Source organism: Silene latifolia, chromosome 4, assembly GCF_048544455.1.
Source record: "Silene latifolia isolate original U9 population chromosome 4, ASM4854445v1, whole genome shotgun sequence".
In the NCBI taxonomy this organism is placed as follows: domain Eukaryota; kingdom Viridiplantae; phylum Streptophyta; class Magnoliopsida; order Caryophyllales; family Caryophyllaceae; genus Silene; species Silene latifolia.
This window is the reverse complement of record NC_133529.1, coordinates 18,727,083-18,742,773: the sequence shown is the minus strand read 5'-3', so window position 1 is coordinate 18,742,773 and position 15,691 is coordinate 18,727,083. Positions and strand designations below refer to the sequence as shown.

At 41.5% G+C, this 15,691-nt stretch overlaps 1 protein-coding gene across 1 annotated transcript; it reads right to left on the bottom strand.

Moving 5' to 3' along the window:
* Nucleotides 1–2,605: 2,605 nt before the first annotated feature.
* On the bottom strand, nt 2,606–5,996 carry LOC141651185 (uncharacterized). Its single transcript, XM_074458906.1, has 3 exons — nt 5,379–5,996; nt 2,820–3,739; nt 2,606–2,663 (listed from the first exon to the last, which is right to left on the bottom strand). Exons 1-3 carry the CDS (start codon nt 5,994–5,996, stop codon nt 2,606–2,608), a joined length of 1,596 nt encoding a protein of 531 aa, XP_074315007.1.
* Nucleotides 5,997–15,691: the final 9,695 nt, after the last annotated feature.

Sequence of the window (15,691 nt, the reverse complement as noted above, 5' to 3'; positions counted from 1 at the left end):
TCAACTCTCTCGACCTTCCGGATGACACCCTCGAGCTATGTCAAGGAATGCTTACATGTTGCTTCCACAGTGGGAGATGGTACAAGAAAACTTGGTATGATTCTTCCCCGGCTTTTGCATTCTTCAAAGCTGCTATTTTTTGTCAGGGTTGGTTTAGTCTCCTCGACATATACTCTCCGGTTTACATGTCGGAGTTAATTCAGTTCTATGCAACAGTCAAGGTTGATGTTGCATCAGGAACTCTCTCGGCATTCATAAACCAACAACCCTTTGTCTTGACCATTGACCAACTTGCCTATTACCTTGAGGTTGAAGTCGTGGGTCTTACTACCTTTCCTAAGACCACTCGGGGTGATATTGATGAAACTATGGCTAATGAGGTTATGAGAACCCTTCGACCCGACAATGAAAATGGAACCACCAACATCTATGCCCATGAACTACAAGCCCCCCACCGTTTCACCTTTAACCTTGTTCACCGAGCCATTTTACCAAGCAATAACAGTAGGGGACGATGTTCTCTCCTTGAGATGCTCCTTATTCACCACATTACCAAACGCCGTCCCATCAACCTTCCCCAACTAATCTTCCACCGTATCCATGAGATTGACCCCGACCCCCAAAAGGGGAAATTTGACAAGAAAACCGTGATTCCATACGGTATGTGGTTGTCCATTGTCTTCATGAAACGGAAGATAGTCATGAAAGGTAGCCCCGGTATTGAAAAACTCAGTGATGACATGACAATGGGTTTGCTTTCTCAAATGACTTTGGCTATTAGCAATGGGAAGTTGACTCGCAAGTACTCGGGTAGAGCTAAGACTGGTGCAACAGTTGGCTCAACTGTTGAAATGGGTGTTGTGCTTGCTAAGTTGGACAAGCTTATGAACATGGTGTCCAAATTGGTTGTGGACAATGAGACTCTTAAGGAAGATGTTGCTGAGCTCAAAACCCTGAATGAAGATCTCATTGAGTGTGTGCAAGCTCTTGGTGGTCATGTGTCCGATGATGAATGAGGCATCCGTACCTACCCTTGCCCTCCTATCCTTTTGGCTCTTTGTTCTTAATTCTTATGCAAATTATGGGCTGTTTCTTTTCTCTTATTTTGAACATTTGTCTTTGGTTTAATTATGTACAACTTGAACATGTTTCTGTCCTTCTCTTGATGATGTCAAGAGGGGGAAGTAGTTAAATTATGTGTTTATGTGTTAACTAACAACTCTTCGGCTAACGTTCACCGTGAATTTGTCTTAGCTATGATGATTAGATGTTCTACTTAGGCTAAGCATGTTGACCCCCATTCACCTTGATCATGTTTAATTGATGTTCTTATTATTTGGTTCAAAGACCGACTCACCATGGGCTTAGGGGGAACTTCACACATATTTGAAACTTGCCATCATCAAAGGGGGAATTTGTTAGAACACACTTGGTTGATGATGCCAAGTTTCATTATGATTTAATCGTTTGCCTCTTAGTTTAATGCTTAGCAAATTGAAGCATACAATGATAGATAAAAGAAGTTCAAAGATGATCAAGATGAAGAACAAGTCAAGCATGCCCATAGTCTAGAACGAATGTTGTAAACGAGGTAGTTCAACATATTCTTTTTACGCATAAGTTATGGCAAAACCGTGCAACAGTTCTGGATTTGTTGCACCATGGTTTCTGGTACTAACGAATGGAGAATTTTCGGGAAAATTCACAAGTGTTTGAAATTCTTTAAAAAGCTTTTCTATGTTTAAAAGAAACATTATTTCAAAACTGAAGAACAAAAAGAACAAAAGGAATATGCTTGCACAATAATTTAAAAGATGTCAATCCCATTTGTGCAAGTTGTTTTTCATGCTAAAAATAGGTCTTATGCTTTTTCCATTTGTGGCAAAATTGTGAGTTCCCATATTTTATGGGAAACACTCTTTTGCTTTGGAAAAATGCAGCCACCTTGAGCCTCCCAAACCTGATTATTCCTTTATATTTTTAAATGAAAATGCATACTACAAACTTGTGATATTAGATTAATGTAGTGTTAAGATCCTTCTCTTATACACTACCTTTCTATATAAATAGCCACTTCATTTTTCATTTATTGCAAGACTTTGAAAGAGCATTCATTGTAAACACTTTGCTAATCTTTTCAGCATTAAAAGCTTTGTTCTTCAATCATTTGCAAAACCGTTTTCTGTTTTTCAAAAGTCTTTAATTGTTTTGCAAAGCTGTAAAATCTCCAAGTATCAGTTCGCTTAACTGTTGCATAAAAAATATGTTCAATGATTCTCGTTTTTAGGTCTTAATTGTAATCTCCATGTTCTTAAGTGAACCACTTTGAGATTCTCGACTCAGAAACCGTTGAGATAGAACCTTAAGTCTTGAAGCGGAGTAGCTTTGAGCAAGAGAAAGTCTTGAAGCAGAGTAGCTTTAAGCAATTGCAACCGGAGTAGGTTGGCGAGTTGTTTTCATTGTAATGGTTTAGTTAAGTTTGAGTAAATTTCTAAATAAGCAATAAAATAACGGTTGGACGTAGGCTCCGGAGTAGGAGCTGAACCAATTTTTAAACATCGTCTTGTTTGTTTATTTACTTTCACGTTTTCTTATCATTCTTCTTTTACACGTTAATCTCGCTCTCAGTGTTGTGCAACAGTCTCTCATACTGTTGCATATACCTATTGTACCGTTTATGAACTTACAATCCATTAAGTTTCTCAAACTCGTATTAATAGATCTTACTTGTGTTAGTCATTAACCAAGTAAAGGAGAAATTTTTTAAAAGGTACACCTAATTCACCCCCTCCCCCTCTTAGGTGTTTATCGTTCTTAACTCTTCAGCTCCATATGAAGTTTTAGAAGGTCGAATCGACCCCGAGCGAATCAAATTATCTAGCTGCTTTCGGAGTTCAGCTAATTCCGGAGGCGCCATGCAGTATGGTCCTCGAGAAGGAGGTCTTGTCCCTGGGAGAAGCTCGATTTGATGGTCTACCGAGCGTCGAGGTGGAAGACTAATAGGTAAAGAATCTGGCATCAAGTCCTTGTTGTCCTCCAACACCCGCATTATCAAAGGTTCCTCTGATTCGGCAGAAGTGTCCTCTTTCATGGACACGGTACACAAATAAGTTGGCTCGCCCTTTTGAAGTCCTCTATTCAATTGCATCACCGAAAGGAGGGGTCCCTTCATCTTGCGATCTCCTCCCACGGCCTTCACCAAGCAAGGGTTTGACCCAACCATCATAAGGGAACAATTATGGGGTGCCAGGAAGGTCGGTGTTCGCTTTAGAAAATCCATTCCGAGGAAAATATTGAAGTCATCCCTCGGGACACTGGTAAAGTCGAGCTTTCCGCTCCATTCACCCATCTTGATCACTACATCTTTGGCCACGCCCTGAATCGGCTTAGCAGTGGAGTTAACAGCTTTCATCCTTCCTCCTTCTCGGTTTATCTCCATCCCGAGCCGCTTCGCCTCATCTGGGGTAAAAAAATTGTGGGAGGCTCCCGTGTCTATCATGGCACGAGTGCAAATTTCGTTAATTTTTACTTCAACGTACATGAGCTCAGTGGACTTGGCCTCGGAAATGTTGGTGCCTTTTTCCATCGAACACATCATGTGCACCGCGCCCATCCGTGCCACTTCTCCCTGATCGTTGAACTCGTCATCATCCCCCGGGTCGACTTCATGGTCCGTCCCTTCGGGGTTTGGTTCAACCGACATCTTAGATAAATTCTTCTTGAGGGTGTTGAACTCCCCCTGGTGCAGACCCTCGGACATTCGGTGTGGTCCTTTGCATAAGAAACAGGCAAACGGTTTCCTAGCGGTAGACGCTTCTGACGTGCTCCCCTTTGAGGAAGTTTGTGTGGAATTAGCTTGCCCTCACTTTCTATAATCTCCTCCTGGACGGAATCGACTGTTTCCCGTAGATGGAGTTTTGGCTTGCGACGTGTTTCCTCCAAATCTGGGGTTACCCCCGCTTGCTGCTGGGAATACTGTAATACTACGATTTTATGAGTCTCTGGGTACTCTATCGAGTGGGCCTTACTCTGTCGAGTAAGGGTGTTTTGGTTTTAGAAACAGTGTTGTGCTTGTAGGGTACTCGATCGAGTAGCCTGGGTACTCGATCGAGTAAGTGGCACTCGATCGAGTACGTTAGTTACTCGATCGAGTAGGTCGGTTAACGGGTATTATTTTGACGGGTTTTGTTAATAACACGGGTTAGTATATAATTCATACCGTCATCTTTATTAAACACTTTTACAAACCTAATAATCTTAAAAAGGAGATTGAGACTACGTTATTCGCATCATCCGTGTTATTGGCAAATCCCGGAGCTTGAGAGGTCGGATTTCATCATTCTTTGTGTCCTTGTGATCCTTGCGTCGAGGGTAAGATTTACATACCAATTTTATAGCATTTAATGAACTTTGTTTAAACCCTAATTTGGGGGATTGGGGGGTTTTGATGGTTAATTGTGATTGTTAGTAATTATATGATTATGTGTTAGGAGGAGGATTCGTAGAGGAGATGTTTTGATACAATTTGTTGAGACCAAATGCCTTGTGTTGCATTCCAGGTAGGGTTTTCCCTACTCAGTATTAGTCACATAATGTAGTTGTTGTTGATTGTGATTGTTGTAAAGTATCATATTCGTATTGTGACGGTTGTTGGATTTGGTTGTTGTTGATTGTTGTGATTCTATCTGTCTGTGTTCTTCGGGGTGCGTCCCTGGCTGAGTGGAGTCACTTGCGGGAGTGGCTCCACGCCCATGATTCGCCTTCTGTGGAACCCGCCACAGAAGGGACGTGCACATTAATGGATTTGGGTTTATCGCTCGACGGAGATAAGCGGGGCTTAGGTGGGAACGGCTGCGGTCCCCCACTGGCGGCGAGGAGTAACCTGTTGCGATGGGTACTCTGGTAAGGCTACACACTTTAGTGTGTAGTCAGTATTGAGGAGTTGGTGATGGAGTTCGGGCTGTTGTGTGTGACGATTGAGCTGTGTTGTTTTCTGTCTTATTGTGATTATATAATTGTGTGATTAGTACTGACCCCATCTTTGTTTTGTAAAACTGTGGTGATCCATTCGGGGATGGTGAGCAGTTGTTGAGCAGATATGATTAGAGGCATATGGGCTAGCTGGGAGGTGTCACCACGAGCTGATTAGAGTCTTCCGCTGTAGTACTTGAGTAGTTTTAGACTTTTGGTTTTGAGGACATGTATTACACATTTTATCAGTTTGGATTTGGATTGTAAACGCTTTAAACTTGTTACTATTTAAATATTGTTTTGTTATTGTCTTTTGATTACCATTGCCTCGGGAAACCGAGATGGTGACATCTTTATACCTGAGTGGTCCTGGTAAGGCACTTGGAGTATGGGGGTGTCACAAATACCTTTTTCTGCGCCGCTTCACGCTCGGAGTAATAATCGACTAGTCTCTCGGCCACGGTCATTGCAGCGGAGAGGGACTCGGGTCTCTGTCGCATGATCTCTCGTTGAGCCCACTCTGTCAAACCATCGACGAACTGGAACACGCGGTCCTTCTCGGTCATATCATTTATCTCTAGCATACACGTCGAGTAGGCTTTCACGTACTCCCGGATAGAACCCGTATGCTTCAAGCTCTTGAGTTTTCTTCGAGCTAGGAAGTCGGTATTCTCCGGATAGAATTGTTCCTTGAAGAGTCGTTTGAAATTATCCCATGACTCCAGCACTATGCTCCCTGCCTTAATCTCGGCGTATTTGGAGCGCCACCATTGTTTGGCATCATCGATTAGATACATGCTTGCGGTAGTGACCTTCAGGGTCTCATCGAGCGCACTCGCTCGGAATAATTGCTCCATGTCGAAGAGGAAGTTGTCGACTTCTTTCGAGTCTCTCGCCCTACTATACTTGTGGGGTGTAGGCGGCTTCACCTTGGGAGTCCCACCAAAATTCCCGTCTGCGGCCATTCTCATCAATGTATTACACATGTTCTCAAGCTGTCCGAGCCTCTCGTGGACATAGCCCATCTATTCTGCGTATTCACGAGGGATCAATGCATCTATGGCGTCAAAGTGAGCCTCATGCCCCTTTATCGTCTCGTTTACGGCTTTTAGGCGGGCCTCATTCCCTCTTACCGTCTCATCTACTGCTTGGTGAGTGCCCCCGAGACTCACCACGAGTCCTTCCAGATAAGGAAGTTTCTCCTCAAGTAGTTTCTCTAAGGCCGTCACCCGGGCCCTAGTTTCTCCTTTGTTCCCACTCGGTTCTGCGTTCTTTCCCGTCATCGTAAGCAGCAGCTCGTTGTGAAGACCGAGCTCTGATACCAAATGTCACGGTCCGGGACTGAGTCGGAACGTGGCGCGCACCCTTGTCTAACACACGACAAGAATGCAAACGAGAGCGTCAAGCACTAGTGAAGGATCACTAGTGCATTCGTAATCGGTCTCGGTCGGTGTGTGTCGGGAATCCTAGTCACGATTATCAAGTCCGGCACACGAAAGCAATAAAAGTAAGCAATACGATTATTGAAAGCAAGCAACAAGCTTTTGGATGAGAAGCGGTGATGCATGTCGTTGTATGCACCAAAAATAATATTTATAGTCCAAACTACTACTATAGCTAGTGGCAGTCAGGGTCGAACCACAGAGAGGCGATGCAATTTATAGTTGATTTATTTAAAGTCTAAAGTAACAAATGTGAGGGGCATTGGATTTGAGTTGATCTATAACTAAAGGCAATAAATGAAAAGTAAACTAAGCTAGTAGATGAAATCAAATATTAAAAGGGTGCTAAGATGGTCGGTTCACTATAGTTTCGGCGGCAGTATACTAGGTAGGTCTGAAGTAATCACGTGAGACGGGAAAATAAGAAGTCCTCTCGGTCCATTCTTAACAAGTAGCATCTTTCGATCTCGCTACGGGTCCCTAATATCACTAATGCTAACTTTCGTCCTGAAAAGTGATTTAAAAGGCTAAATTAACTTATCTCTCGATCTTATTAATTTAGTCGTCTTAATTAGGCAGTCTATTTCCCTTCCCTATCTTTCGATCTTATCGGGTCGGTCAATTCCTAAACATTCAACTAGTCGCGTGCACTCGATTCGTCAAATATAGCAATTAAATTAACTAAAACGAGACAAATCTCACGTGGCCGGTCGATCGACCAGATAGGCCAGTCGATCGACCATGGCGCGTCCAGGTCTCCCTATTCTAATGCCGCCTACACTATAGATTCCCTACATCCTAGCACAAGGTATTTAGCTACTCATACTAGAAATAATGACAGCAATAAAATCAATAATTAAAGCATTTGAATTCATACTTAAATTAACTGAACAAATGATCAACATAAAACGATAATTTGGCTTCGGGAGATCTAACCTAGCAATTCTAAACTATGAACGAAATAAAGCAATAAAACTGATTAATGGAACAGCGGAAATACCGTATGAAAATAGGAGAGAAGAATTGCAGAACAAAGATCCATAAACCGAATGCAAAAGTAAATTGTATTGAAAACGAAACAATCTTGAGAACCCTAATTACTGATGATAAAAGACTTGATAAAACTCGATAATTATTCTCAAAACTAAGGTTACGTTATATAGGAGTATCACGTAACACTTATTCCTAAACCTAATATACAATGGTCTTCTAACTTCTCGTCCTTTTAATTTGCGTCAGAATCATCGGTGTGGTCGATCGTCCATGCAAGGCAGTCGATCGACTGGACAGCGCTGAACAGGAGCTACTGTAAGTCGTGCTCTGGTCGATCGACCATGGGCAGCAGTCGATCGACCACTATAGCTGGTAATCCGCTTCTAATTCTTCATAAAATTGTCTTTCAGGCCTCGAAATGCGCACCAAGTTCGTTTCTTGAGTAAATACTTCACGTCAAATGCAATGCAAGGTACTCGGGGACGGATTTAGCTTGATTTCCGCTGGATTCTTCACATTTCTGCAATAATGTACAAAAACACGAAAGTAGACGGAAATAAGGAGAATAGTAGCATAAACTACATAAATGAGCTCTGAAATGCGTGTAAAATGGGGTGTAAAACATCATATTTAGGACACGCATCAAACTTCCCCAAACCAAACCCTTGCTTGTCCCCAAGCAAAAACTAGACTCGATTCTAAGACCTAATGTAACGAGTTCAATCTCAGAGCGAAATGCAAACTGAATAGCCTAAACCAATTTAATGCAACATCTAACAATCAATTAGCAATATGAATCATGCAAACGAGTTATGTAGTCATTAAAAACTGCTGAACCGTCAACTATAAAGACTTATCATTATGGACTCTCACGGGTCGCTCATATCACACATAAGCACAGGTGAATATATGTAAGATAGAAAGAAGTAAATGTTATGACGCTCACCTAACTACGATCTATAAGAACATGCCTGCAATATAATATGAAAATAATCTCTACAACCGTACATATGCATTCCAACCAAACTGATGACCATGACACATACCGAGGTAAATGTGGATATGTGAGGTATGGGTAAGAAGAGGATAAAATAAATTTGGATAAAAATAGAGTTAAAAGCCAAGCTAGTAACTAAGGGAACCAAACTATAACAACATCCAACTTCTTGCTCAAGATTTCAATCGAAACGGTGCTAATTATCAAGCACAAATCTCACAATCTCCGATATAATTGTAATTCCCCAAATGATGATAATAAAGCATGGGAATAAAATCACCAACTAATCAAAACTCCAACCATGTGATTTTATTTTCTCTTTTCTCGGGCTTCAGTCGATCGACCAAGATGGCCAGTCGATCGACCGTCCTCTACAGTACAGCATGCGTTCATTTTTTTTCTTTTTTTTTTCTTTTTTTTTTTCAATTCTATTTTTTCTTTCTTTCCTTCCTTTTTCATCTTCCCAACATCATCTCAAAATGAGCATTAGCTACCAAAAACAAAGTAACAATCCCAAGAATATAAACTACTAGCTTGACAAAGTCAGGCTAAGTGTAGGATGTAGTTATCGGGACAAAAAGGCTATTTCTGGCAGTGTGGAGCTTATGGGCAAAATGAATAAAGGGAACCTCTTCCACATGTGTCAACTAACCACGAACCCGAATGCATACATGTATTAAGCAGATTAAGTTCATATTTATACAAATTGATGTAGCATGTCTCATAAGGAGTAACTACTCACATTCTAGATGAACTGGTCACAGATGACACCAGTTATAGGCTCTAAAACTCAGAATATATAAGTAGTTTGCCAAAAATCTAAGTCAAGTCTCAAGTTCAGCAAGATATATAACGAAAACTCGTAGACTATGCATATGATTCTACTAATAACATGTCAATTAAGCAAGGCTTAGGCATAAACGGATGAAGATGCAATGTCATCATTGAAATACTACCGTTCCGACTCGGCCTATATGCTAAAATAAACGTGCATTTTGTTGAATTTTTGAAATTTTTAATTTTTTTTTGAATTTTCTGTATATATATAGGAAATGAAATAAACAATGTAAACTGAAATGCAAAAAACGTGAAACAGAAATGCAATAAAACATGTGAATGCAATGCAAAACCCTTCCCCAAACCAAATCACACAATGTCCCCATTGTGCAAAATCATATAGTGAAATAAAAGGGAAACGGGAATTTTGCGTTAAATTAACTAAATAAGACATGAAATTAAACTCAGAAACTCACAAGACTTTAAGCGCAACAAAAGGAAACCTCCCCAAACCAGCGTGAGCTAGGAGGTTTCAGTAGCCAGCAGTGCTACCATAGGTACCTGAAAGACAAACGAAAGTACCGCGCGTAATTCCGAGAAAGCAATTATTAAATGCAAAATTATATGTAAAATAAAGAAACGGAAGAAAATAGAAATGAGTCGGAGAATAAAGTGGAGAAAAGACTCCCTCAACTCCGCAAATCGACCAAACACAGCAAGGGAGTGATTGAAAACAGGTACAGCAGCGAACATGGTCGATCGACCACATCACCCAGTCGATCGACCAGAGTGAACAGGAACAGAAGCTCCTGCAATTCGCAGCTCAGTCAACCGACCATAGGAGGCAGTCGATCGACTGGAAAACCTGCTGTAAGTTCTGATTTTCTTCGAATTAGCTCAATAAATTGAGCCAACATTGTCTATAAACCTGTAAATACACATAAAAACGCGCCCAAAATTGCGCAAAACCCAAAGTAACAGTCTAAAGTGTATAAAATCCTACGCAAACTTATTAAAAATGCGAAATCTCGCGCACACAAAAGCAATAAAAAGTCTAAAAACAATAAAATGTTTGTAAAGTCTTAATCAACTAATAGTTGATCAAAAACGGCCACGGAATGGCCCACTTGCTCGGCTTCTGGCTACAAGAAGTAGCCTCTACAGTGCTCATCTCCTCAGCTGCACTCCTATCAACTTCAACATCCGCAGAACTCAACGGATCAACAACTTCAGTATCTCCCCAATCAATGACCTCTTCTGGCTCATCAAAATCCAAATCGGACTCCGTCACTTTGACTGGCTCCTCATCAGGCTCCTTATCAGTGTCATAGCTAAGACATCCTAGGCCGCCTCTTTGAACGATTGGCTCCTTCACAGCTGAAGCAACATGCGGCTCTTCCTTCCCCAAACCAGCTCCTGCAATAGTCAAAACAGAAGATTCTTCCTCCAATTTGCTCTTAATCTAGGGCGGAGGTGTTATAACAGGAATAGTCATAGAGACAGGCATATCAGGAAGCACAAAATAGGATTTCCTTTCAGAAACCGTGTTACAGGTGACTGGCCACATATGATCTTTCTTCTTAGCTGTTTGGGCAAAGACAATGGAGTGTTTCCCTACTTTGAAGGTCAGAGTCCCTGAACCAACATCTATAATTGCACCAGCAGTGTGCAGGAATGGTCTACCCAATATGATAGGAATGTGGGCATCCTCGGGCATATCTAGTACAACGAAGTCAACAGGGAAAAAGAACTTTCCTATTTTCACGGGAATGTCTTCTAAGACTCCTATATTTGGACCATGAACGATCACCATCATGACTGTCATGTTGGTAACTGCAAACCTAGTCAATTTCAACTTCCTAGCAAGACTCAAAGGCATGACACTAATACTGGCTCCTAGGTCACATAATGCCTTCTCAATAGAAAAGGTGCCAATATTACATGGGACTGAAAAGCTACCTGGGTCTTCTAGCTTATGAGGTGCAGTATGGGTCAAATAAGAACATGACTCCTCAGTTAGTGCGACAGATTGCACAGTTTCAAGTGACTTCTTTTTAGATAAAAGTTGCTTCATAAATTTCATGTAAGCAGCCACTTGATTAACTAATTCAAGAAAAGGAACTTGCACATTTAAGCTGCGAATAACATTTTCAAATTTGTTAAACGATACATGTTCCTTTGTCGGCACCAATCTCTCTGGATAAGGGGCTGTAAGAAGTAGCTTAGCCCTCTGCTCTAAGTCTCTCATGACGGCATCAGTGGACTTAGGCTGAAAGTCCACTACCTTCTCTTTGTTGTAGCTTGAACCTTCTTCAGACCGTCTCAATAATGAGCCATTAGTCGTCATCGGGTCATACTTTGGAACCGGGATTGACCCATCTGCATTTGGGTCTTGCCTCAATATTTTCGGAGTAGTCGTACCCCGAAACACGTGGTCCCTCAAGTTATTAGGCATTGGAGGACGAAAAGATTCAACATCAGCAGCGTTGTCAGTCGATCGACCATGCATGTCAGTCGATCGGCTGACTTCTACAAGAACAGTAGCTGTGTCACTTTGCGGACTGGTCGATCGACCAGGTGTACCAGTCGATCGACTGATATACCTGGTAGACGGCTTTTTCTTTCCACTATTCGTCACTGCCTTCTTTTTGCTTGGTTCCGCCTCATCTTTTCCAGTAACTTCCTCAACCATAGCGGGCCCATCAAGGGTAAACCCACTCCTCAAGGTGATAGCATTTAGGGTCTCTTTTTGGTCCGGCTGTGACGGTAATTGCCCCGGAGCTCGAGTTGCACTTTTGCTCGCCAGTTGGGCAATTTGGCTCTCCAACATTTTCATCCCGGCCTTTCTAGCTTGAGACTCTTTCAGCAACAAATTTTTCAACTCGGCAAAATCGGAGCATTGGGACTGCTGCTGCTGCTGTGGCACATAGGGAGGCTTTTGAAACTGTTGTTGCTTATGAGGGGACACATAACTTTGCTGCTGCTGCTGCTGTGGAGGTGGAGTCGGGTTTTGGACATTTTGGCTAGACCACCTCAGATTTGGATGAACATTCGGCTCAAAATAAATGTTTGTCTGCCTATAATGTTGAAAAGCAGCACACGACTCATAGGGATTAGGACAAAAATCTGAAACATGTCCCTCAGCTCCACATCTTTTGCAGACGAAAGGACCGTCTGAAACAGTATTTACTTGATAGATCCCTCCTTTTGAAGTTCCTCCCAACTCGTACTTATCAAATCTCGCCGTGAGAGCCTCTAATGCAGCTACAGAAGGGATTCAGCAGCTCTCCTTTGATTTCCCCTGGAATTCCCATACTCAGCTTTATGGGTGGTCAAATCATCAATAATTTTCCACCCCTTCGTTTCTCCAACATTCTCCTGGAATCTCCCATTAGCTGCCGCATCCAGGATAGCCCTCTGATCGTCATAAAGCCCATTATAAAACTGATTGCATAGGCTCCATTTCTCGAACCCATGGTGCGGAATAGTTTGCACCAGCTTCTTGAAACGGACTCACGCCTCATGAAAGTTCTCATCAGGACCCTGTTTAAAGCTCGTGACCTGAGCTCTAATGGCATTGGTCTTCGAGGCAGAGAAATATTTCTTGTAAAATGCTAAGGCCAGCGAATTCCAATCAGTAATCCCGTTAGCAGCTCGATCCAGGTCTCGGTACCATTCCCTTTGCAAAGACGCATGAAGCGAGAATATGAACATAGTCTCCTTCACCTGGTCCTGGGTCACACCGGTTGGTGGGGGTATGGAACAGCAATAATCAATGAATGTCTCCATATGTTTAGCTGCATCTTCATTTGCAGCTCCCCCAAATTGGTTCCTCTCAACCAAGTTGATATAAGACGGTTTTGGCTCGAATTTTCTATCCGTCCCTGGTAATGCGAATCCCTTATAGAGATTCTCTTTGTCGGCTCAGTGATTTGGCTATACTCGCTTCTTCAGCCATATCTGGAGATGTGACGCTCTCAGCTGAAGAAGTAGAAATAGGTGACGAAGGTGGATCCTCTTCAAACAGCTCGTTCTCGTAGTAACTAGACAGAGTACTCAGCTCTTCCTCTGTCGTCAATACTCTAGATGATCGTCTCAACTCACGCAAAGTCTTCTCAATCTCAGGATTGAACGGTAGTAATTCACCACCCTGTGATCTGCGCATAAGAAGATACTACAAGTATAATATGAGAATAGTTTAAGGAACAGATGTCCCTTAAACTAAGAGAAAGACTAAAATAAAAACAACTAAAAAATTAAACAATTGCCTCCCCGGCAACGGCGCCAAAATTTGATGCATGTCGTTGTATGCACCAAAAATAATATTTATAGTCCAAACTACTACTATAGCTAGTGGCAGTCAGGGTCGAACCACAGAGAAGCGAATGCAATTATTAGTTGTCTGATTTAAGTCTAAAGTAACAAATGTGAGGGGGATTGGATTTGAGTTGATCTATAACTAAAGGCAATAAATGAAAAGTAAACTAAGCTAGTAGATGAAATCAAATATTAAAAGGGTGCTAAGATGGTCGGTTCACGATAGTTTCGGCGGCAGTATACTAGGTAGGTCTGAAGTAATCACGTGAGACGGGAAAATAAGAAGTCCTCTCGGTCCATTCTTAACAAGTAGCATCTTTCGATCTCGCTACGGGTCCCTAATATCACTAGTGCTAACTTTCGTCCTGAAAAGTGATTTAAAAGGCTAAATTAACTTATCTCTCGATCTTATTAATTTAGTCGTCTTAATTAGGCAGTCTATTTCCCTTCCCTATCTTTCGATCTTATCGGGTCGGTCAATTCCTAAACATTTAACTAGTCGCGTGCACTCGATTCGTCAAATATAGCAATTAAATTGACTAAAACGAGACAAATCTCACGTGGCCGGTCGATCGACCAGATAGGCCAGTCGATCGACCATGGCGCGTCCAGGTCTCCCTATTCTAATGCCGCCTACACTACAGATTCCCTACATCCTAGCACAAGGTATTTAGCTACTCATACTAGAAATAATGACAGCAATAAAATCAATAATTAAAGCATTCGAATTCATACTTAAATTAGCTGAACAAATGATTAACATAAAACGATAATTTGGCTTCGGGAGATCTAACCTAGCAATTCTAAACTATGAATGAAATAAAGCAATAAAACTGATTAATGGAACAACGGAAATACCGTATGAAAACAGGAGAGAAGAATTGGAGAACAAAGATCCAGAAACCGAATGCAAAAGTAAATTATATTGAAAACGAAACAATCTTGAGAACCCTAATTACTGATGATAAATGACTTGATAAAACTCGATAATTATTCTCAAAACTAAGGTTACGTTATATAGGAGTATCACGTAACACTTATTCCTAAACTTAATATACAATGGGCTTCTAACTTCTCGTCCTTTTAATTTGCGTCAGAATCATCGGTGTGGTCGATCGACCATGCAAGGCAGTCGATCGACTGGACAGCGCTGAACAGGAGCTACTGTAAGTCGTGCTCTGGTCGATCGACCATGGGCAGCAGTCGATCGACCACTATAGCTGGTAATCCGCTTCTAATTCTTCATAAAATTGTCTTTCAGGCCTCGAAATGCGCACCAAGTTCGTTTCTTGAGTAAATACTTCACGTCAAATGCAATGCAAGGTACTCGGGGACGGATTTAGCTTGATTTCCGCTGGATTCTTCACATTTCTGCAATAATGTACAAAAACACGAAAGTAGACGGAAATAGGGAGAATAGTAGCATAAACTACATAAATGAGCTCTGAAATGCGTGTAAAATGGGGTGTAAAACATCATATTTAGGACACGCATCAAGCGGTTTTTGATTAACTAGCACCTCTCATAGAGGCAAATTTGATAGTTTGGTCTTAGTAGCAGGATACATTGATTGTGCAGAATAGCGATATGTTTTCTAAACGCCTAAAAACATATCTTAAACTAAAAACGAGACTCCAAGATTCGACACGCAGGAAGTAATCTTGGAGTACTAAATGAAACTAAAAACAGAAATGAAAATACATAAGTGCAAATAAAAAATCTAAGGGTTCGAAGTGGAATGACTGCGCGCGCAATTTTTAGGAATTGTGCACTACAACTGCGGCTCATTACACATTGCATGGTATGGGATGAGTCCCACATCGATCAAATGAGGGGTTGATGTGGGATTTATATAGAACAAGGGCTCTACCACCCTTTGAGCTAGCTTTTGAGGTGGGTTCTCCTTTGTCCTATAGCATCCTAAGATGCAATCACAATAACCTTCAAAACCTATGCGTCACACATCTGTATTACACGATAACTTCATTCTAAGCAACTTCACAAAAATCAGACTTAATTTCAACCCACATTTAACTCGCTTATTAATTAGCATCGTTTTCTTATTATTTCCCAACAATACAAGTACACAACTCATATTATGAAATATCGAGTTTTAAGTATCAAGTAACGGGTATAGGCTCGAACACGGAGGGGTGAGGGGTAGCTAGACAATAGTAGTCAAAGAGACTAAAGA

Excerpts from the sequence above, each read along its gene's own strand:
- LOC141651185 (XM_074458906.1), bottom strand. The coding sequence starts at position 5,996 with ATGGGCTATGTCCACGAGAGGCTCGGACAGCTTGAGAACATGTGTAAT. Across the intron at positions 3,740-5,378 it reads GTGAAGCGGCGCAGAAAAAG|GGGGAGTTCAACACCCTCAA; the intron begins GTATTTGTGACA and ends GGTCTGCACCAG. Across the intron at positions 2,664-2,819 it reads ACTTCATATGGAGCTGAAGA|GTATATGCAACAGTATGAGA; the intron begins GTTAAGAACGAT and ends ACGGTACAATAG.